Source organism: Pongo abelii, chromosome 10 (genome assembly GCF_028885655.2).
Source record: "Pongo abelii isolate AG06213 chromosome 10, NHGRI_mPonAbe1-v2.0_pri, whole genome shotgun sequence".
Taxonomy (NCBI): Eukaryota; Metazoa; Chordata; class Mammalia; order Primates; family Hominidae; genus Pongo; species Pongo abelii.
In genome coordinates, this window is record NC_071995.2 from 51009864 (window position 1) to 51033450 (window position 23587).

Genomic DNA, 23587 nt, shown 5'->3' on the forward strand with positions numbered 1-23587 from the left:
GAAAAAAAATAAAAAACAAAAAGATAAATAAAACTTCAATGGACTCCTTCCCCAGAGAAGAGCAGATATGCACATATGCATAACTGGAGGTGGGGACAGGCTTACAGACCTCTGAAGTCCATTCATGCCCTCCCAGAGATCCACAGGATCCAACATAAGAACCCACACCAAGTTAGATGCAGTGGCTCACGCCTGTAATCTCAGCACTTTGGGAGGCCAAGGCAGGCGGATCACCTGAGGTCAGGAGTTCGAGACCAGCCTGACCAACATGGCGAAACCCTGTCTCTACTAAAAATAAAAAAAATTAGCCGAGTGTGGTGGTGCACCCTTGTAATTCCAGCTACTCAGGAGGCTGAGGCAAGAGAATTGCTTGAACCTGGGAAGTGGGGGTTACAGTGAGCCGAGATCGCACCACTGCACTCCAGCATGGGCGACAGAGTGAGATTCTGAACCCACACCTGGTGGTTGTGGGAAACCCGGTCACTCAGGGTGAGTCCCCATGGGCTCCCTTTCCCCCATCCTGTCCCCACCACAATCCAGGCACATTTCATCCTGTTTTCTTCTACCAAGAAAGCTGCAAAGTCCAATCAATTACAAGCTTTCCCTCCTCACTCAGCTCCCTCACTAGGTCAGCTGGTCATTTTCCTACCACCTCCTAAAGGGAGCCACATCCCATGAGTTTCCATCACTTTATTTTGCAAAAATAGAAAACTCAGCAATATGCGATACAGCGGGGTAGAGGGGAGATGTAAACAGAGGGGAGGGGACAGCACCCTGACCCCCCAAGAGAACACAGGGAGCCAATGGGAATCTTATTTGGCAGCTAAATACAAACTGGGGATTGGAGGAAGAAAGGAGGGGTCACAGGGGCCCTGGGCTCCCCCACCCAAGACCCCTGGAGGAAGGGGTCAATTCCACGGTGTAAACAAAAGCTAATAAATAAATAGAGGCTTCCTCTGGGTCAGGGCGGGATCAGCTAAGCAGCATCCCCCCTCCCTGGGCCAAGCTGCTCTGGGGAGTAAAAGGTGGAAGGCACTAGGGAGAGAGGGATCCCCTGGCCCCTCTGTAGTGTAGGAGGGTCCCTGCCCCGATGGCTGAGATGGAGGGCAGGAGGAGCCCAAGGCACATGACAGGGCTGGGGGAGGGACTTGTAACGGAGGGCACAGGGCGAACGCTGCACCCGAGCCAAGAGGTGCAGAACGGACCTGCATCTATCTGTCCCTTTCACCCTCTGTTCCTGCCCCAGAAATGCAGGGCCCAGCCTGCCCCCACCTTGACCTGGCACAAGGACGGGGCACAGAGGCTAGTACACACCCTGCAGGTGCATCACACAGCATTAGGCACCAAGGGTAGGGGCAAGAAGGTGGGCTCAGCCCTTCTCCTTTGTCCCCTTTTTGGTCTCTAGTGTTCCTGTTTGCTCCCAGAGAGCCAAGCACCTGGCAGAGGAAGGGGCTGTGGAATGGCAGGGTCTTCCTCTTGCCCTGGGAAGTCTAGGACCCTGGCACCCGTGGGGCAGTGCTGAGATTTTAGAGTCCAAACCCAGGCTCATCCCTCTGCCCTCTCTCCTGGTGGGAGCAGGGCAGGCCCCCGGGACTGGCGAGGGAGCCGGTTAGATCAGGAAGGGGATGAACACAGAGGCACCCCTAGAAACTTTGGCAAAAACAAGGAGCTCATTGGAAGGGGTGGGGAGAGGGCAGAGCAGGTCCTCCCCCAGTCACTGGCGGTCTGGGAGATGGTCAGTCTGCTGCCTGGAGCCCCAACCCCCACAGTGGGGAGGTCAGGGGCCCTGGTCAGGCTGGGGACTTCAGGCCCCCTTTGCCCTGGCCCCCGGGAACCTCATCCTCGCTAGAGGCATTGGGGTGGGGACCAGGCTGCGAGGAGTCATCCTCAAACATTTCAGGGTTCTCCAGCATCTCTCGGATTAGGGGAGGCATCGGGCCTGGAATCTCCATCTTCAGAGTAATGGCCCTTTCAGCTCCTACAATGGAGAGAGAAAGAGAGAGGCTCAGGAGGATAGAGGCACATGGCCCTTAAGGCCATCTCCCTAACCTTTCTCAACTGCCCTTGACTCCCCTAGGGGGCGCCCAGCACAGGCCCACCACCTCTCCATCCCCAGCTCATCCTCTTCTCACTAGGCTTCCTGGGTGCCACTCCTCTGCCTGGAACTTCTACCTGGCCTTCTCTATCAGGCTTGCTGCCCATTCATCCCATTCTTTCAGGCTGTCTCTTCAGCAAGTGCAATGCACACAACTTCCAACCCCACTCCCCAAGTACCCCACTCTCGAGTGTCCAGAGCTTGTCACTTGTTCCTAGTCCTGTTCTCTTAATAACATTTATTACAACAGCTAATATTTATCAAACACTATGTTCCAGACATCCTTCTAAGCCTGGACTGTCCAACAGAACTTTGCAATGATAGGAATACAGTAGTCATTGGCCACATGTGGCAATCTGAAATGTGACTACTGCAACTGCAGAATGGAATTTTTAATTCAGCACAACTCTAAGTACACTGTATATGTTACGGGTATTTTGTTGTGTTGTTGTTGTTGTTGTTGTTGTTGTTGTTGTTGTTTTAGAGGCAGGGTCTTGCTGGGTTACCCAGGCTGGACTGCAGTGGCTATTCACAGGTGCAATCATAGCTCACTGCAGCTTCCAACTTCTGGCCTCAACTGATCTTTCTGCCTCAGCCTCCTGAGTAGCTGGAACTACAGATGTGCACCATGGTGCCTGGCTTTACATTGTATATTAACTAATTTAGTGCTCAAGACAGCCTTACAAGGTACGTGAAGAATAGCCCAGTTTACAAACAAGATTAAAAAAGTAAAGCAATTTGCCCAAGACTTTGTCTCTAAATAAATAAATATATATATATATATATATATATATACACGTGGAATTGTGCTGAATTAAAAATTCAATTCTGCAGTTGCAGTAGTCACATTTCAGATGCTTAATAGCCACGTGTGGCTAATGACTATTGTATTCCCATCATTGCAGAAAGTTCTATTGGACAGTACTGGTTTAGAAGCAATTTGCCCAAAGTCTCCCACTACTATGTGGCAGAGCTAGGATTCCAGTGTAGATTGGCTGGTTCTCAACTACTCTGTTCTTGTCTCTGCGTGTCCTCCTGTCCGACCTGGGAGACCAACAGCCCTGGGAAGACAGAGAGGGGACACCCACTCTGACTCACCCTTAGTGCTGATGCCCCGGAGGTCGGTGATTTTCATTAGCATCCTTGGGAACATGTAGGGCTGGCTGGGCCTCCGGCGCCGGGCGTACAGCCTCAGGGCTTCCAGCAGTGGCTCCTGCAGCTTGTCCACTTTTTCGGGCTCCTCCAGGTCCATGCGGTCTATGGGGACAAGTATACTGGAGTGAGAGGGGAAGGAAGAGATGGGGAAGACACAGTGACAGATGGCCGATCCCCAACCGGCCTTTTGGGAAGCCTGTACAGGATTTCAGAACTCTGTGGATGGGGCCGGGTGCAAGAATTACCAGCAGAAGAAACCACTGGGTCCTCCACGCCCCCTCCCAGACAGATCCCGCATGGAGTGGTGGGAAAGGAGACTGAGCACTGAGCAGACGCCAGGGGGCGCCCCCGCACCTCCGCAGATGAGGCAGATGGCGCTGAGCAGCCCTGTCTCGGTGTCATCCATCTCCAGGGGCAGGAGCTGCCCAGCAAAGGCAAAGACAAGGTCTGTGAGGGGCCCGAAGCCGGCATTGTGCATCTGGGTCCGGTTCAGGGTCAGCCCGTCGGAGAAGGTCATGGTGTCCTGCTCTGGAGTGTACCTTGTGCAGATACGCAGCATCTGGAGGTCGGGGGTGGAAGAGGGTTAGTGCTGTTTCTGGGGGATGGGGAAAAGAGGGAATGAGTGGAAAGTGAGGAGGTTAGGTCCCCAGTGAGTGCAACCTGAAGCAGGCATGGAGAAGGCAGAGGTGGAGGATCTGAGACTTGGCAGGGGTAGTCCTGGGAAGTCAGGAGGAGACAGGGCATCCAAAAGTCTAGGATCAGGTCATAGTGGCAGAGGCTAAGACAAAAAGAGAGCTGAGGAGTCCCGCATGTGTGGCAGGGGGTGCAGGGTAAGGAAATCTTTGCATGGATCAAGGAATTGTGGAGGGTCCCATATGCGGGTCGGGCTGTGGCAGGACCCACAGGGCCTAACTTACCAGGATATCTAGGCAGGCAGCTTTGAGCAGAGTGATCTGGTCAGCAATGCTGAGCCCTGTAAAGCCAGGCAACCGCTTGGCAAACTCCACGATCTTGATGATGCACTTGGTAGCCAGCTCACTGAACTTGTCCCACAGCCCCAGATCTAGCTGCACGCGGTGGTCTGCACTGGAGTTCTGCAGAGGGGAGGGGTAGGAGGTTGGAAGGCAAGCTAAGGCCCACCTCTGGGGGCTGTCTTCTCCCTACCAATATCCCAAGCTCTCTCTGCATTCTGATGCCCTCCTTGTTCTCAGCACCAGTCGATGATAGCCTCCAACACAACCCAGCCCCATTCCCCAAAGTGAAGAGTGCCCTGCCCTCACTGGGCTCTGCCCATTCCTCACCGTGGTATACTTGCCCAGCTGGCAGAGCGAGGGGAAAGTCTCCTGATGGGCTTTGCTGACCTTGGTGATGAGCTCTTCTAACTGAGGGCTCAGCTCATAGCTGTCAGGTGACCCTTCTTCCTTCACCTCTTTCTTCTTCTTGTTACGGTCATTTCGCACAGCTTGTGGGTGGAGGCACAAGGAGAGGGTCAGGACCCTCAGAGCCTCCCTTTGGGTGTCCTCTCTCACCCTAATTTAATGTGCTCAGTCCTTATCATGAATATCTATTCTCTGGCACTGTAATTAGTGCCTCAGTTTCCCTATCGCCTATATTAGCTCCTATTCCCAGGCTGGTTCTCCCCAGCCCCACCCAGGGCCTGCAGCCCCTGCTCCCTCCCCAGGCCATTCGGCTCCATCCTGCCCTTCCTGTCACCCTGCAGGAGCTGGGGGAGGGGGGCAGGATATGCAGGCGGCAGGATATCCACTTATAGCCTTGGCAGCACAATGGGGGCGAGGGGGGGTGTGGAGAGGAGGAGCCACCCCATATCCATCTCTGGCTCAGTCCAGGGGAGGCTAAGGGACTGGCAAGCCCACTGGCTTCATTTCCTCCATGGAACAGGGGGAATGTGAGACCCTACTTATTCACCCATTCAGAGGAAGAGTCAAGCTCCCTGAGAGGGAGAATGGGAAATGGTGGGGCCTCCTGGTTGAATGGAGCTAATCAAATAAGACTGGCCTGGGAGAAGGCAGCACCCCAGGGCAGGCCAAGTCTCAGAGGTCAGGGAAGTGGGAGTGGCCAGAGGAAAGAGGGCCACAGCCATAGGGTAGGACCGAAGTGCTCCTGCCCAAGCCAAGGATGGCAGCCTACCTTCCTTGGACATGCCCACTTCGAAGCACTTCTGTAGCCGGCAGTACTGGCAGCGATTCCTGGTCACCTTGTTGATGATACAGTTTTTGTCGCGGTGACACGTGTACACCATGTTCTTCTGGATGCTTCGGCGAAAGAAGCCCTGGAGTTGAGGGAAAGAGAGAGGGCCTCTGAAGCACAATGCTGGGAGTACCAGCCTCTCACTGGCCTTGCAGGTTGCCCCAGGCCTGACCTAATCTATTAACCACCTATGTGCAAAGCAGTGCTGCTCACACACAGCATCTGTGTGCCTGGTCTCTCATCTTACTAGGGTAACTGGATCCCCCGTCTGCCCACCCCCACCACGTACACACCTTGCAGCCTTCACAAGAGCTGACCCCATAGTGGTAGCCAGAGGACTTGTCATTGCACACGAAGCATGGCTTGTAGACCCGAGGAGGCGGAGGGGGCGAGGGCGAGCTGGGCACCATCTCCTCTGAGCTGGTGCTCTGTGTCTCCACCGCTGGGAGGGAAGCAGTGATGTGAGGGTCAGGGGAGAAGGGCCCCACAGACCTCCAGGCTTCCTCATCACACACACCCCATGTGCATTTGTTCCTTGGCCCCCCGGTGACAGCCATCACTACCACAGCGCACTAGTCCCAGCAGTAAGCACTGTGAGAATCCTCTTCATGACCATTATTACCACAGCTTGCTGTGACCCTAGTCCACCCTCCACCCTCCACAGTCTAACCAACTTGTTCACAAGAATGCCAGCCCTCACCCTGTATGACATGTTTAATCCTCCAAATTCCAGACCAAGGCCATTCTGGAAATTGACTTCTCTGGACCTGTTTCCCTAACTATACAGGAGGTGGGTAGAAGGGTTAAAGCCCTGCAGCTGAGCTCTCTAGTCACTCTCTGTCTCTTTGGTATATCTTTGTCAGATAGTCTACCTCCCACTGTTCTCCCTGTGGGGCAATAACTCTGGAGGCAGGTAGGCAATCACAGGCTTCCTGTAGCTGGTACTGGCCAAATGACCTGCTGGGATACTTAGCAGGTAAACCAGGACCTCATTTCCTTTCCAGTAGTACAGGGGGGATAACTCCTCAGGCTTCTCTCTGACACCACCCCTGAATAACCATCAGAGACAGTGGATCAAACAGGGCAAAGGTCTCAGGGGAGTGAGTGAGAGGATGCACCACAGCCTTGGCTCATGCCTGAAGAAACTGAGGCCACGAGAGGGGAAGTGACCAGCTCAGTGCCACACCACCAGCAGATCCAAGTGGCTGTGACTCAGAGAAGCTGGGGAAGCGGAGACTGAGGTGTTTGCTCAGTTTCTCAGGTCTGGAAGCCTTTGGAGGTGTAGCAAACTGGAGAAGTCAGGTGACAGTAGGTAAACAGGACTGATGGGGGAGGGGACCTGTTTCTGGACCCTCTCTGAGCTTATGTCTTCACTCTGAAAATACCCAATTGCAGCTCAAAAGGGGTCTCAGCCCCACAGTATGGGGAGGACATGCTCTGCTCTGTTCAAAAGGCTGCTGGGTAAGTGTGTGTGTGTGTGCACGTGTGTGGTTGGTCTTCAGAGGCTCGGAAAATTTGTAAATTATTCAACCTGTAGGACCTGTTGCCCAAACCTGGAGGGCCCAAGTTAATGCAAAAAAATTCCTAAGACCCTCCCTAAGGTGTGTCCCATGCACCCACCTCATGAACACCTTCTCCCTTCTAACCCTCTGCAGCCCACCTGGTCAGAAGTCCGCCCCAATGCAGCCAGAAGGGCGGAAGGAATGCCCAGGATGCCAGGGTTCCAGGCTAGCTCCACCCACCCCACAGGAGGGAAGCCCTACCCACCCCCAACACACATACAATCAATTAGCATAAGAATCCTGCCAGAGATTCCCCAAAGAAAAAGGAGAAAGGAGAGGGGGGGGAAAGAAGGGTGCCTGGAGTCTATTCAAGACTAGGGACGGGGGCTCCAGGAGGGGCTGGTGCTGAGAGATGTGAGGAGGGCTGGAATGCCTTTCCCAACCTCTCCTCACTCCTCAGACCCACCACTGTGTCCTCCAAGGGCACGTGTTCTGCCCAAGGCCTGTGCGTGGGGTGGTGCTCACTTTGGCGCTGACGCCCTCCCTGCCCGCAGAGCGCTGCCTCATTTCCTCTCTTGCGCAAGGGCCTGGGTGCGGTCAGACTGGCATGGGGCAGTGCCAGCCAATTATAAGACTGGGGGCCTTAGGGAGACAGGCCCGGGGGCAACTTTTCCCGTCTAAGTGATACTATCACATCCCCACCCCCTGAACCCTAAAGTGCAGTCTAGTGGCTCCGAGGTCAATCTGCGCGGTCAAGGCCCCAGAAAGCTAACTGGGTCTACTCCAATCAGATCCCCTCCCCAGACTCGGGCTTAGACCCCACCATTGGGATGCAGCTCCTGGGTTAGGCAGGGGCCCCTGCTAGGGAGGATGGGGGTGGGCTCTGGGGTTTTCTCCTTTTAAAGCCCAAATTGCTGAAATTGAGGAAATTCCTGACCAGGCTGCGCGGAGCTTCAAACAAACTCTTTATAACCGGCTGTAAACGCTCCCAGCTGCGAGGCTCAGAGCTGAGCAGCCTGGACTCACAATCTAGCACACACCTCCTTGGAGACACACACACTCACAGGTTAACAACACACAGGGCACCAAAGCAGGCATATTACAATGGGATCCTAGAACCCTCACTAGATTCTGGCACAGACACACAGCCAGAATAAAGATACATTCACTCCAGCTACACCGTGGAGGTAGATGTACCAGTCACAAGGCTGACACACAACACCCAGCACTTGGCCACACAAGGGAACAGCTCTACCACCAGACAAACACCCCAGCCTGCCAACGCAGCACCAGGACACCAAAGCCTCCAAACAGGCACACACACACACACACACACATCCAGCCCACCTCCACCCCCCAAGCAGCCTTCCCTCTGAAAGTGTGTGGGGGCAGGCCTGAAGTTGGCTTTGTGTGTCCACCAGGATCCCAGAGGCCAAAATTATTGGTCCAAATTAAAACTCAAAAACCTACCGCCAGTCAAGCCCCAAAGGGCTTCTTCCATAGGCCGAAAAAAGACAGGGTCTCTGCCCAGCCCCTAGAAGCCCTTCCTGAAAGATTCTTTCCATCTCAGCACCCCCACAACATACAACATACCCCAACTCCCCATCCTATTGGGCAATGAGAGGAAAGTTAAGAATTCACAGGGATTTGGTGCAAATCAATAGTTCCATGCTTTCTCGGTTCTTTAAATGACACACTTTTAATTCTTCCCCCACCCCACCCAGAAGTAAAGTAAAGTCCGGTCTCCTGGTTTGCCATCTCCCTCTTCCAGCTTCCCAGTTGTTAAATTTGAGCAGCTCTGCTCTGGAACCAAAAAAAAAAAAAAAATCCGAACTTGTAAACAGCGCTGCCTGGTGCCAAGGAGCGAGGCGCGTTGGCGGGGGCTTGGTGACCTGGCGTGCGCACTCCCCCAGCGCCCGCCGCCCCGCCCGCTGCCCGCCCCTTCCCACCCTTCCCAGCGTGCCCCCAAGCCCCTCATCCCCGGGCCGTCCGCACCCAGGCAGCGAGCACATCCCAGCCCAGGGTAAATTTGGGGGGTGTTCCAGGCTCCGCTCCTGGCCCCTCCCCACACCCCACCCCCGCCAGGCACTGCGGCCCAAGCTTCAAAGCCGCCTCTCATCTGGACTTCATTTTTACTGCCTCTCAGTCCCCAGCTTTTTATTACTGCTCTGGAAAGGGGTTCCAGGGCCCCAGGCCTGGCATCTCCCCTTTCACGGAGGGGGAAGATAGATATTTGGGGACCCAGTAATGGTACTCGCCCTGCCGCTGTCAACTTCAGGCCACCCCCCACCACACACACAGACTTTGCTTTAAACTTTTCGCTTCCTGCTGAAGTTGTGTGTGTTGGAGCCATAGGAAAAAGTCATCTCTGCATATAACCGCATACACGCTTCCAAACATTTCTTTTTTTATATGGGGGTGGCGTACAGAACTCAGCCTTCTCCCTCTTGTGTGCACAACCTTTTCCACCCGGCATGAGAACACACAGGATGCACTCTCGAACACAGCACTTTCCAAAACCGCCCCCGCAGCCACGCAGGGGCACACGCCCTCCCAGCCTCACGCCACAAACATCCCCTCACAGGCCATGTGGACCTGGCAGCTGTCGCAGGCGACACTGGTGGAGAGACCCTTGCTCCCACACCCACACCACCTAGGCAAGGCACTGCACACTCCAGGGATTCACACGCTCTGCAAACAATATTTTTAACATTGCCAGCTTCCCACATGGGCTTTACAAACGCCACCCACGGTCCTGAGTGTCATATCCTTCCAGGGCCACGGACCTGAAGGCGCAAACTACCCACACACCTCGGTCTCTCCCTATCCCCAGGAACTCTGGAGTGGCATCAACCACAGGTTCGAGCTAAACACCCACCATAAAAACCACACACACTCCAAACACTACTGCACACACGCAAAGGAGACGCTGAGTCCCCCACGTTTAAAGGGCCAGTACCTTACATAGAAAGGGCCACAAGCTCCTCCTTGCACCTCTCAGTTCCACTCTATATACACGGAAAGAGTAAATCCCAGCCTCTCCTGCACCCTACACCCCAGCCCCGGACTCGGGTACCTACATTGCAGGCTGGCGGGTTGCGGCCAGGCAAAAGATTCAAGTCCGGCGAAACAGGAGCCGCCGGTGGCTCTGCGCAGCAAGCCGGCCCCGGGCCCGGCCGCCCCGTACAGCCGTCGCGGACCCGGGGCAAACGTTTCCATACAGTCGTACATCGCGACCCGGCTTGAAGGGAAGCTGGGTGCTAGAAACACCGAGGACCCGCAGCCGATTCCCCCTCCTCCCCCAGCGGCGCCCCGCTCCAGCAGGGGGGGAGGGGGAGGGCTAGCATAGGGCGCTCGGCTGCATGCTGGTAAGGGGTGGGCGGGGAAGAGGGGGGATCCCCAGCAGGGGAAAGGGACTGGGCGGGGCGCGAAGCTGGGGCTGCCGCTTTAGCCTCCGTCCAGCTCTATCTGGGTGCTTCGGCAGCTAGCACTGGGGAGACCTTTCTTAAAAGGGAAGCCCGGAGGGGTGGGGGGTGGAGCTTGGAGAGCGAAGGGGGCCGGGCACCGAGATGAGCAGAGCTGAGAGTGGAGCGCACACATACACATACGTACACTCGCTCCGCGGCGCGCGCGCTTGCTTAGACACACATCCGTGCATGCATTTATCTTATCAGGCACCAAGAATTTGCAAATATGCAAGAGTGCACATACATGTGAGCACGCATATAAAATCATAGGTGCACACATGTTTGTGCAAACACACCTTGCTCGGGAGAATGCTTGCAAGCACACTCTCCACAGCTCATAGGCTTTGCACGCATTTGCACTGAGGCGCGTGCCCAGGTCGGTGTTGGAGGAAGGAGTGGAGGAACCAAGCATAAGCATTTCCTTTCAGAGTTTTCCCTCTCCCCAAACTCTCCCTTTTTCACACTAGTCAATACAGGGGTGTTAAGGATGACTGGGGAAAGGGGAACGTGGAGGTCCCCGCGCGCAGCTGCTCTCCTGGGGCTCGGGACCTGCACTACCTCCACCCCTCTCATTCCCAGGCCTGGCTCCGCCCTCGCCCTCCGCGCGCCCGCTTCAGGGCCGAAAAGTGCATTCCTGCGGCTCGCCGCGCGCTGCCTCCTCCTTCCTTCCCGTCTCCCCACCCGCGGTCCTAGGGCCGGAGCGCGCTCCCGCCGTGAACTCTCCGGGAACCCCCCTCGGGGCGGGTGGCCGAGCGCGCTCACCTCCTCCTGACCCGGCCCCGCCCCACCCCGCCCAGGCCGTCTCCAGCGCTGCCGCGGAGTCCCCCGCCCCCTCCAGCGCAGCCAGAGTCTACTACCCCTCCTAGCCCGAGCGGTCCGCCCTCCGCTGCGGCCCGGGCCGCCTCCCTTCGAGTCCCCGAAGCCTTATCCCGCAACTGACGCCCCCTAAGCGCCTCGACCGTCTCTCTCGATGCTCCTTCCTCGAACATAACTTCACTTTTAGAGCACAAAACTACCCCCTAAGCTGTGCCTGCCCTGCCAACTGCGCCTCGGTGAATCTGCCCCTGATGGCCAACTCCCCTCCTCCAGTTTCTCACTGCCAAGGGCTCCCTCGGCAATAGGGGCGCTTCTGGTCACTGACTGTTCTCAGGGTCTTTAAATACCCCCTAGCCTAGACATAACTGCCCTCCCTTCGGTTAGTGCCCCTCAGCTCTCCAAGGCCGCAACACTGTTCCCTGGGTTGCCCCTTCCGGCACTGAGCGCCCTCGCCCGGCGGAGAAGGGGGTGAGGTGGGCGGGAGGTTGGCCACGTCAGAAGTTTGCCCTGGCCCGGCAGGGCCGAATGGGGTACCCTGGCCCCGGACAGCGCCAGCAGCGGCGACTCCCGGAAACCGCCCCCTCCCCCGCGCCCCGCCCTCAGCCGCCGGGCCGCCCGGCCTGCCTGCCTAGCCGGCTCTGTCAGCAACGCTCACACGGGCAGCGCCGCGGAGCGGGAGCGGCTCCCGGCCCGGCCCTTCCCCCGCCAGGCGGCTTGTGGCTGGGCCAGGGCGGGGCGCGCTTTTCTAAGAATCTGTTGTACCGGGTGGGGGGCGCACTGGGGTGCTGCAGGAGTGGGGCGCCTGTTGGAAGAATAAAGGGCAGGAAGGGGTGCCAGAGTAGGCGAGGGATGGCGGGCGCGGGGGAGGGGCGGGGGGCTGCCGGGGCTGGGAATAGGCCTGACTTGTGGATGGCCAGGAACCTCGGGGTGGCAAGGTTGACTGGGGGGCTTGAAGCAGGGATGGGGAGGGAATGCACTGCTCTTTCCAACCCAGTGTAAGCTCCCTCCTCCTCCCCCAACCCCAAATACCCATTTCTGAATCCAGTCACCCCAACCCCACAAAAAGAAGAAAGAAAGAAAGAAGAAAGAATGAAGAAAGAAAAAGAGAAAGAAAGGAGAAGGAGGAAGAAAATAAGAAAGAAAGAAAGAAAGAAAGAAAGAAAGAAAGAAAGAAAAGAAAGAAAAAGAAAGAAAGAAAGAAAGAGAAAGTTCTGAATCAGAATCTGACCAGCGGCAAACAACAACAAAAATAATCAGTTAAGTGCAAAATAGGGAGTATCCCCGAAAACAAGAGAGAAAGAGCCTTGATTAGTCAACTTCAAGCTGTCAGTACCCCCCTTCCCCCTCAGAAATCTGAAAGGTCCCAATTAAGTCAGGCCTGCCTGGTTGGTAATTAGAACCAGAAGTGGCCAGGCCACAGGGAGGGGGGTTGGGAGGAGGGCACAGGAGGAGTTGGGGGAGGGCTCCAGGAAGCCATGAGTCCTCAATAGCCCCCGTTTCTCTTCACCAGATGCACCCCACTCCTCATCACCCCATCTGTGTGTGCATCCCAGGCAATTCATGGAGGGGGTCCTTAGGACCAGGCATTAGGGTGTCAGGCCCGCCCTCCCCATCAACCCTGACCCCCCCATTCTAGACAGACTTAGTACAGCCTTGGGGAGAAGGTAAGAGGATGGGGGATCTAGTGCCCCCTCTTTTCCCCAAAGTTTCCCCAGCCCTTATTGCAACAATTAGACCCATTAGCCTTCTAGCATTTCATGGGAACCAGATGTTCTCCACCATCCTGGTGGGAGGATGAAGGGGGGCTGCTGCCTGACTCACCCCCTTCCCTATGATCCCCACCACCAGGGCATACCCCCCTCCCAGCTAGAGCCCCACAAAGGCATAGCCCTAGAGGCAAAGAGGAGAGTACCCCTTCCCAACTAATAAAGCCATTAGCACTCAGATTCTTTCGGGGTCACCCCTTAGAGTTCCTGCCACCCTGGCAAGGATGAGTTTGGCCAGGGTGAGGCAGGGCAGGGACAGCTAACTCCTTATGCACCCTGCCTTTCCCTCCTTGCCACCTTCTGGATGGGGCTTGAGGATAACTGGCTCTGAATTCCTCACGCTAAATTCTCCCTTTTTTCTAAAACCCTCCCTCGAAAAGCTGAAAAGGGGGCATTTCAAAGTAAAGCAGGCCCTGCCAGAAGGGTAAGTCCTGAGGTTTGAGTCCCACCTGAAGGGCAATGGGAGGGGGTCTCTGGAGGAGGGGGCAGCAGAAGAGCAGAAGAATAGGGAGGTGTGAATGAGAGTGGGGCCCAAAGCAGGGATGTGAGGCACGTTGGGCAGGATGGGGGCTGGGACAGGGTAGGGGGCCAGGAGAGGGGGGTGCAGCCTGGGCCCTGGCGGCGGCGGCGGCTTGCCCAGCTCCCCCACCCCGCCAAAGAGGTTTCCTGTTGCAATCAAAGCCCCGTTTGTGTCGGCCTGGAGCTGGAGCCTGTGCCGGAGGAGGAGAGACCGGGGAGGGGAGGGGAAAGGAGGCAGTCGACTGGGCTTTTTTCCTGGAGGAGGCCTCACTGCTGCCTGCTCACTGCCCTTACCCGCCTGTTTGTTCTTGCTTCTCCCAGTGCCTGGCTTCTCTGTGTCTGCACCTTTGGGCCTGGGTAGCTGTCCCTTGTCTTGTCTGTGAGTCTCTCTTTTTCAGTTTCTTTTAAGCAAGACTCTCTCTCTGTGCCAGCCTGTCCTCAGTTTCTCCATGTGTGGTGACTTAGTGTGGTGAAGTCTGGGCTCCTTGCCCCAGGGACAGTGGCCCCATGGCCAGGTTCAGAGGACAAACTGGGCTAGGTCATCAGGACCACAGCTATCTGCTCAGGGGTGGGAGGAGGGCAAGGCTTCCCTTCTCTTTCATCACACTCTGTTCTCTATAGAAAGCAAATCTAGAACACACTAGGATTCACAAACATAGAGATAACATAGGGACACAGACACCTGGGGTTTCATGCACATGCATGAACACACACGCACACACACACGTACACACACCCCTCTGCTTTCCATGAGCACAGGCCTGTGCTTGCCTCAGCAGCACGTGCTCCCTGAGCCTCCCCTCCACCACCACGCAGTTCTGAGATGCCTGTCTCACCCCGCTTCAGACCCCAAGACAGCCCCAGGAAGTAGAGCAAGACTTCAGTTCTCAACAAGGATGTCCCCAAGGTGCCAGGGACCCAGAATAAGATCCAAGAGCCAGCCCCAGGGAGAAGTGCCAGACCTCTTCAAGGGCCACCTCTCTTAGTCTATGTGTGAGAGAGAATGTGTGTGTGTCATCCATAGAATAAGGGAGAGGGTGATGAGATGCACAAACTCAAGGTGAGTATGCCTTTGGCATCAGATTTAGGCCTCTAAACCCTCTCCACTAGATGCTCCCAGCCAAAAAGGGACAGCAGGTCGGAGAAATGAGAGAGGACACTCTCTCACCCTTCTGCTACTCTCCCACTCTGGAAGGTTTCCCAGACTCCTGGATCTCTTCCTCTCCCCTATGTCTTCCTCTCCACTACCACTAGGTGCTGCATGCCCCACCCTCATTTAAGCCGCGTAGCGACCCACCCCCAAGCCTTCCCCTCCTCCCTCCTCCTGCCACCTCCCTGTCCAGGCCTGTCCTTCCATGCTAGCCGCACCCTCCCCAGCTACCTGCCCTGGCTCTGGCTCCTCCCTTGGATTTCTGCTCTCAGCCCCCTCCTTCAGCATGGCCTTCGAAGATGGAGCCCAGCCTGACCACTTCCCTAACTTGACCTCACTTTGAACCCTGACCTTGATCTCAGTGTGTCCACGGCACAGGGGCACAAGGGGGACATCACTGGGGACTGGGTACTAGCTCTAGCATTGTCCCCACTACCATTCTCTCTCCTCTCCCTCTCCACTCCATCTCCTTTACTTGCCTCTCCCAGAACCTAGGAAAATCAAGTCCCAAGAGTCTGAGTTGTAGGGTTCTCTGCCAGAAGTACATTCATGTGGGGAGGGTGGTTACTTCCCACTTCCCCAGGTCCCTAGGACAGATTCATGGGGTGAAAATGAAGTCTGGGGAAGCCCAGCTGAAGTTTCCAAAAAGAGTACTTTGTGCTCTCTTGTTCACCTACATGCCACTCAAATAACCCCTGTTGGACTACAGACATGCCACCAGCAGGCTTCACCAAATGCCAGCCACAGCGTCAGCAACACTACGAAATCCCTCCTCACTCCTTGCACTGACTCTTTGTTGCACACACTGGAATTCTGTACATGAGCAGAGGCCCAGGGAGATGCGGTGCACACACAACTGCATCAAGTCTGGAGGCACCACACACTCCTTCTCCAATGAACACACTCTTTCCAGTGGAGCTGCCAGCCCAGCCTAGTCACCCCTTTCACATACAGACACACAACCCTCTGCGTGCCCCCTCCTGGAAGCAGGGCGCCTTCTCTTCTACCTCTGTCTCTGTGCTTGTGGAGCCATGAAGGATGTGCATTTATCTTTTTGTCTTTTTCTCTCCAACTCTGTCTCTGAAATTGCTCTTTCCCCCGCCCTTCAATCACCTTCTCTTGTCCCCAGTTGAAGCCTTCTCTTAACCAGCTTGGAACCCCCACCTGTAATGGCCTGGCCAGGAGGAATGACTACCAACCGGGAGGAGAGGGATCCCAGAGGGAGGAGGAGAGGAGAGGCCCAAGCCTTGCCTGCTGTCAGCACTCAAAGGCTTAACCCAAAGAGGGCAAGCCTGGGGAACAAGTAGGGATCTGCACAGCATGCAGGCTCTATGCCAGACCTGCAGGGAGGGGAGGAGCCCAGACCCACACCGCTGGAGGAGAGGATGCTTCTGGAACACCCCCTCTGCCTCTCTGGATTACTTATGGTACAAAAGCTACCTTCTTTGCAGTCATTTCCATCCTCCCCAGAACCAAGAAGCACAGTCTCCTGACCCCACACATCTTTGGGGACCTGGCACAGGATTTATTTCCCCTTTTTGCAGCCACCACGTAACTCAAAGCAATTTCACCTTTTTTTTCTCTCTCTCTTTGAGATAGAATCTTGCTCTGTCGCCCAGGCTAGAGTGCAGTGGCGCGATCTTGGCTCACTGCAACCTTCAACTCTGGGTTCAAGAGATTCTCCTCCCTCAGCCTCCTGAGTAGCTGGGATTACATACCTGCGCCACCACGCCCACTAATTTTTGTATTTTTAGTAATGATGGAGTTTCTTTACTCAGCTCACCGCAACCTCTGCCTCCCAGGTTCAAGCGATTCTCCTGCCTCAGCCTCCCAAGTAGCTGGGATTACAGGCACACGCCACCACACCCAGCTAATTTTTGTATTTTTAGAGACGGGGTTTCACTATGTTGGTCAGGCTGGTCTCAACTCCTGACCTCAGGTGATCCGCCCTCCTTGACCTCCCAAAGTGCTGGGATTACAGGTGTGAGCCTTTTTCATTCTTTTTTTTTTTCGACAGATTCTCACTCTATCGCCCAGACTGGGGTGCAGTGGCAAGATCTTGGCTCACTGCAACCTCTGCTTCCTGTGTTCAAACAATTCTCGTGCCTCAGCCTCCCAAGTAGCTGGGACTACAAGTGTGCGCCACCACACCCAGCTAATTTTTGCATTTTTAACGGAGGGGGAGTTTCACCATGTTGGCCAGGCTGGTCTCGAACTCCTGGCCTCAAGTGACCCACCCACCTTGGCCTCCCAAAGTGCTGGGATTACAGGCGTAAGCCACCGCGCCCAGCCCAATTTCACCTCTTGATCACAGAGCCAGGTGACTGGCCTCCCAGACTCCTCTGCTTCCCAGTCTGGCTCCCTCCAACTCCCCACTGCAAGCAGGCAGCAGCTTCACACTGCACCAGACCCACCCCCAGCTGCCCACACAAAGGTATTCCCCTCTACTAGTTGACTGACCCAGGAGGCAGTTTTAGATACCCACCCCCCAAGTTTTAGGCCTGCTACCTCCCTATCCTATTTGAGCAGGAGAACTCTCATTTGCAAACACTTCCACTGAGTCCACATCCAAACTCTTTCCTCACCACTGCTGCCACCCTCCATTATTCTTATTCGCTACTACTCCATTAGGCCAAACCCCTGTCCCCTGCCTGCCTTCCTAACTGGGGTGCCAACTCTTTTACCATCCACCCTCCAGATGCCCTCTTGTTAACATTTGCCCTCATTCCCCAAGATCCCTGAGACTCACACAGAGAGGCCATCTCCTTGGGGAGGTCAGGCTGGCCCAGGCCCCGGAAGCTAGGGCTCAGCATCTCGAAAGGCGGAGACCCCCTGAGTGCCCCTGGGAAGGCGAAGGGGAAGCCTGCCCCTGGGTAGCCAGATCCAGGCCCCAGGGCACCAGCCGCAAAGAGTCGCTCCTTATTGGTGGCCATGGCAGCTGCGGTGTGGGAGTCCCCTGGGGTCTGCAGTGGGCGGGGGAGGTCTTCAGCCACAGCCCCCGCCCATGCCCACTGCCCCAGCCTGGGAGGCTCCGTACCCGCCCTGCCTGGCCTGCCCACTGGGCCTCCAAAAGTCCTAAGGAGAAAGAGAGAGAAAGGAGAGATGAGAGAATGACCACTCTGAGGTTCCAAGCCCTACGACCCTCTCTCAGTTGCAGTCTTCTCCCTCTGTGCTGCTACACTTTATCCTGCGCTGGCTCAGGGCCCTTGCAATGTGGTAGAGAGGGCAGGGCAGGCGGTTATGCAGGCTCTGAGAAACTCTCCAGAGGAGCTCCAGGAAAGAGTAAACTGAAGTCCCAAGGTGAATGATGGTCTGAGGACTTCTGGTGGAGAGAACTAGATTGGGAAGTGATCATGAATCACCACAACTGGGCTAAGCATTTGACCTAACCTTCACATCAGTCCTGTGAACTGGGAGTTATGATTCTCCTTTCACATATGAGGAAACTAAGGTGAAGTGACTGGCTTAAGGTCACATGGCTGCAAATGCGGGAGCTCAGATTCAAACTCTTTACCATCCTGGAGAAGGCAAACATAACTCTGTTATAACCTGGGAGCCCTACAGCTCTCTGGAGAGGAGTATAAGGCAAAGGTTAGGGGGACAGACTCTAGAGCCAGACTACCTGGACTGTACCCCACCACTTGCTAGCTGTGGGACTTCAGGCATGTTACTTAATCTCTCTGTGCCTCAGTTTCTTCATGCGTCACTTGGGACTAATAATAGGGCCTACCTCATATGGTTATTGTGAGGACTAAATAAATTAACCAATGTCAAGCGTCTGGCATAATGTAGGGCACATATGAAATGTGATGTAAATGTCTCATATTAGTTCTCTTTGTACCTTGTTTTCCTCCATACTCTGCTTCAGTAAGCACTTCCCTCTCTGTTTTCCTCAACACTCCCTCTTCCAGTTTCCCCTCCCAATTCTTCCTGTCTCCAATTTTTCCTCGCCCTCTAAGCCCTCTTGTACCCACTGCTTCAAATCTAAGGATGTTGATGGAGCCCCCACTTGTGCCAAGTGTATGATGCCAAGGAGCTGCTTCTTGGTCAGCTGACTTTACTTGTCTGCCTCGTTTTCTCTCTCTCTCTTTTTGTTTTGTTTTGTTTTGTCTTGTTGAGACGGCTAATGTTTATATTTTTAGTAGAGATGGGGTTTCTCCAGGTTGGTCAGGCTGGTCTCAAACTCCCAACCTCTGGTGATCTGCCCGCCTTGGCCTCTCAAAGTGCTCGGATTACAGGCGTGAGCCACTCGCCCGGGCATTCCGCCTCCTTTTCTTTCTTATCCCTGGGCTCCCTGTTTCTAGGAAGTTCTCCCTGCATCCTCTCCTCCCCCAAAAGTAGGCTTCTCTCTAAGAGTTTAAACCTGAGCCCAGGGGAAGGGGAGGAGAAGGAGGTAGAGAGAGGAGATGGGAATCCTAGTGCTAAGTAGGTGGTTCCTATGTTGATCCTCTGACAAAGGAAGAGTTTGGCTTTCCTAGGAGCCCCAGAACTTCTCACCTCTCTAGGCAGTTAGTGGGCTAGTGAGGAAGAGTCACCCCAGCCTGGGTATCTCCACCAGCCAGAGCCATAACAGACTGCTATGAAGGGTAGAGAAGGGCCAAGAGACTAAAATGCAGAGAGACCACGGGGTGAGCAGGCCCAGAGGTAGGGGATGGGTATATCTGCCTTTCTTTCCATCAGTATTTGCTTCTAGGATGTATAGTTCTCAGTCTTTATACCTCTGGTTTTTATTTTTGTTTTTGCTTGTTTTTCTTTCTCTCCTCTACCTTGGCCTTCAAGCCTTTGAGGGTAAACTGTCATGGAGGTTACAAGAACCCAGACCCCAACGCCATCACATTTCACTCAGCCCTTACTAATGAAGCATCCCCTGCCCCTCACCATGGCACCACCCATACACCCAGCACCCTCAAACTCTTTAGCCCAGTGTCTTCACAGGCCCTAAAAGTCTGAGCTCCAAGCCTCCAGGGTCCCTCTCCTTTTCCTTATGCTATTCCCCTCCGAAGTTCTCATCCCTAGTTAAACCCAGATGGAGCCAGGAGTTTGGGGACCTCTGAGGCCCCTGAGCCACAGCTCAACTGGCCAGGCCACATTCCAGGTGGATTAACCCCCCCAATGACAAGAGTGAGAAGCTACTAGAGGGCTCCCCCATCCCCATGTTCCCCAGACTTGGCTTAGACTGGGAACAGGGCTCTCTGCCTTAGCCCTCCTTGTCTTTGCTTCTCACCTACCAATGGGAAACACAGGCAGGTAGGGCAGTGGGGGGGTCCCCACAGAGGGATGCTCAGCTCCTGATCCTCACCAAGGAATGATGCTGCATGTCAGCCAAGGAGAGTTGTCCTTGGCCTTCCTCTTATTTTGCCTCAGAGAAGGGACTTGGGAGTTGAGTGAAGAGAGGAAGGGGGTAGAGATTCCTCCCATTTCTGAGCCTTGGTTCTGACTTGGCTGGGAAGAGAAGGGGAGGGTCTTAAACCCAGGGTAGAGGAATGGACTAAGGAATTGAAGGCAGTGCAGAGTAAAAGGAAGTCCTAAACTGAGGCCCCAGATGCCTTGGTTCTTTGGGGGACTCGTGGAAAGTAGAGAACATTCTTCCTCTACTAAGATGCCATCTCAAATGGTGGGGCAGGGGGGATGATGGACTAGGGGAGAGGGGCTCTTACAAAGCTGCTTCTCTTAGAGCTGAGGTGGAGTTGAGGGGAGGGCATGGATGAAGGGGGCTGCCGGATGGAGGGGGGTGCGTTTCCCTGCCGCCCTGCCCGCTCCAGAGCCTGGAACAAAGCTGCTCTTGTCGGCCACTCTCCACCCGCTGCCCCCCTCCCCTCTGTATAAACACGACCACCTTTTTCCATGACCCCATCTCCAGCCTGGGCAGAGAACCCAGGCATCCTCTGCTCTAGCCTGGGCCCCCATCCTGCTCCCCAGGAGGCAGCAGTGGGCCAGGCTTCCTTGGCCTTGTGCCATCCCTGGGGGAGTCCAGACCCTTGAGTCTCCACCTCTCATCCCCAGGTGCCCTCCCTCCACCCTGCTAGCCCCAGGGAGGGGCAGTGCCCAGGAGGCAGGCAGGCAATGCCAGTGGAATGTGTGTGGGCATCAGAGGGCATGGGCAGGGTGGGGCAGAGGGGGGAACTGGAGGTGCCAGTTAGGTGGCTTTCTGAGCCAGGGGTTGGGGTGTGCTGGGGTGTGGGGGGGCGTGCCCCATGCTGCCTACTAGGCTGTAGGCCACAGTGCATGTGTGTGTGTGTGTGTGTTTGTGTGTGTATGTCTGTCTGTCTGTCTATATGGGATACCCAAGCTCCAGGCACCCTGCACACACTACCCCCGCTCCCCTGTCTTCTCTCTACTTGCCTCAAGGATATGAGATGCTGGCTGTGGTCCTTGACCCCATCTCAGCATCTGACCCTAAGGGCAGAAGCCTCAGACTTGAGGACTGGGATTCCAGCTGCCCAGGACCAGAGCCCTAAAGTGGGACAGTCATCTCAGTTTCTTGCCCTGAAGACCTCCTACTCAGGCTCCCCTGCCCCCACCACCACTAACAACCAAGCATCTTCTTACCGGCTGGCCGCCTGCAGAGACTGGCTCCTACATACTGGGTCAGGTTGAGGGAACTGGGCCGTAGCTGCTAAAGACAGAGAGGCAGCGTCAGTGGAACTCTGGGACCAGCACTCCTGGGTCCCTGTCCCGGTCTTCCTGCTCTTTCTTTGTTCCATTTGGGCTTCCCTCAAGAATACTCCAGAGGTGCCCCCCACCTTGGCTGGAGGGAGCCAAGGCTTGCACCTGGGCTGGGAACGTGTGGGAGGGAATCCAGCGCTTCAAGGAAAGTTCACAGATCCCTATCCTATGCGCTAGTCCTTCGGAACTCCTGGACGCGGAGGGCCAGGCTCACTTGCCTCTGGACGTTTTCCTTGCCTTCTGATGTCCAAGCTGTGCCATTCCACTGGGGAGGGAGGAACTTGGACCAGCATGGAACATCAAATCTACCCCTCAGAGCCCGGGGGTAAGGGGGTGGTAGTCTTTCCCCGCGAGAGGAAACCCTGTCTTCTCTCACATTCCCAGCACAAAAATATAAGGAGGAATGCCCCCTGGCTGAAGACTTCCCCAAATGCTGTCCTCTGCTATGCACCAAAATGAAGGGCAGATGACCCAGCCCATCCTCAGCCTGTTAAAATCTTCCCCATTCCCTTCCCACAGCAGGACTGGCCCGGGTCGGGGCAAGAAGCCCCCCTCAAGCCCGGCGGCCAGCCTGGCCAGCCTCGGGAGGGCATTCGCCAGTGCGGCTCCTCCGCGCCCCCTCCCCCAGCCGCCTCGCCGGAGGACCCAGGCGACGGGGCGGGCGAGCCTGCTTCCCCGCCTGACTCACCTGGAGTGGGAGGGGGAAGGGAGGCGGCGGAGCCCCGAGGTCCCGGCGTCAGGCGGTCTCTTAGATGGAGCGTCGCAATGTCCGGGGCTCGCCGTACTGGGGGGCTCCTGGGGGGGCACGGCTCTAGGCTGGGACTGTCCCGGGGCCTCCCGGAGCCCGCCCGCCCACGTGACCGCCCCAAAATATCCGACACATTTTCTCCCAAACCGCACACTGACTCTGCAGGCGGGGACACGGAAAATATTTTCTTTCTTTTTCTCCCTCCCCACCCCCCCCCACCTCCCTCCCTGCCCAACTCCCTCCTCCCCCTCCCGCCCTCGCTCCTCCCTCCCCTGCCTGCCCCTGCCCGGCTCCCTCCTCTGTGCCCTGGGGCTGGGGGGCGGAGGGATGGGTGGGCGGGAGGGGGACTGGGCGGGGCGGCCCGGGACGCCTGGGTCTCTGCCCCTCCCATTTGCTAGGCTTCCGTGACTCCATCCTCTGGGAGGCCAGGCACGGCTGGCAGAGGAGGTCAATGTCCTGGCCCCGTGATGCCAACCCTTTCTCTCTGGCACTTTTCTCCTTTCTGCCTTTTGGGGGGACTAGTTGGGTTGTCTGTGGCCAGGCTGTGACTCTTCGGAGGCCAGTCTCTAGCGCCTCCCCAGGGTAGGCAATGGGGCGGTACCCACTCCCTCCCAGTGCTGGAGTGGCCGGGCAGGAGTATGCCAGATCTAGAATAGATGCTCCTGCCCTTACTCTTTGCTAAGCCTTCAACTGCAGATCCAAGTAGCCTCTCCCCCTAGCCCACCTCACTCCTTTGGTCCCAGAAGCAAACTGGTTGACTAGTGGCTGTTGCTGGGGGTGCTGAGGCCAGGGCTCACAGACATCTTCCCTGTCATCTTGCCTGGAGTAAGCTCCAGGAGTTAGGGCGCCTGGGTCCCTGACTGCCAGTTGTCCCCACCTTTAGGCCTGGATTTGGAAGGGGAGAGGCTGGAGAGGAGGGCAAGAGGAACTGTGGCTGGGAGTGGGAGGAGCCTTGGGCTGGGTGTGAGAGAGAAAGCCCAGGCAGAGGGTGTGTGTCTGCCCTAGCCAGCACTGGCCTGCCTGCCTGCCTGCCTGCCTGGTAGATGTGCCATGAATGCTGTTGACTCCGGGTGTGTGTGTGTGTGCACTTGCATGTGTGTGTGTGTGTGTGAGTGTGTGTGTGTGTGTCTGTGCACGCGCATGCGCATGCCAGTGCCGAGAGTCAGTGTCTGTGTCTGATGGGGGCATTCTCTGCTTCAACATAGACAAACTCTCAACCCTAGAGTGAGAACCCAGTGGTTTCACTCTTCATTCTACTGAGGACAGAGGGAGACAAAAGAATGGGTCTGCAGTCCAAGCTCTGTGCATGGATCCCAAACACTCCCATGGGAACTGGAGTTGGGAGGGAGAAAAAGGAGAAGGGGAGCGTCTGAGCTAGGCTGGTAGGCTGGACAGACATACCCAAAGTACCTTCCCCAGCAACGCTCGCAGGGTGGCCAGGACCTGGGACACAGACTCCTGGGTCACGTCACATTTTCCGTACTGGAATTACTTG

General features: G+C 56.0%; 1 protein-coding gene across 1 annotated transcript; it reads right to left on the reverse strand.

Annotated features, from left to right (window-relative positions):
- Positions 1-675: 675 nt before the first annotated feature.
- RARG (retinoic acid receptor gamma) lies at positions 676-22292 on the reverse strand. The gene is given in 11 exon segments (XM_024256921.3): positions 676-1804; positions 1806-1978; positions 3194-3352; positions 3605-3809; positions 4168-4344; positions 4552-4712; positions 5399-5540; positions 5752-5900; positions 17428-17753; positions 21228-21294; positions 22033-22292. Coding segments are annotated over 9 exon segments (1377 nt in total). The 5' UTR covers positions 17612-17753; positions 21228-21294; positions 22033-22292; the 3' UTR covers positions 676-1777.
- Between the last annotated feature and the right edge of the window lie 1295 nt (positions 22293-23587).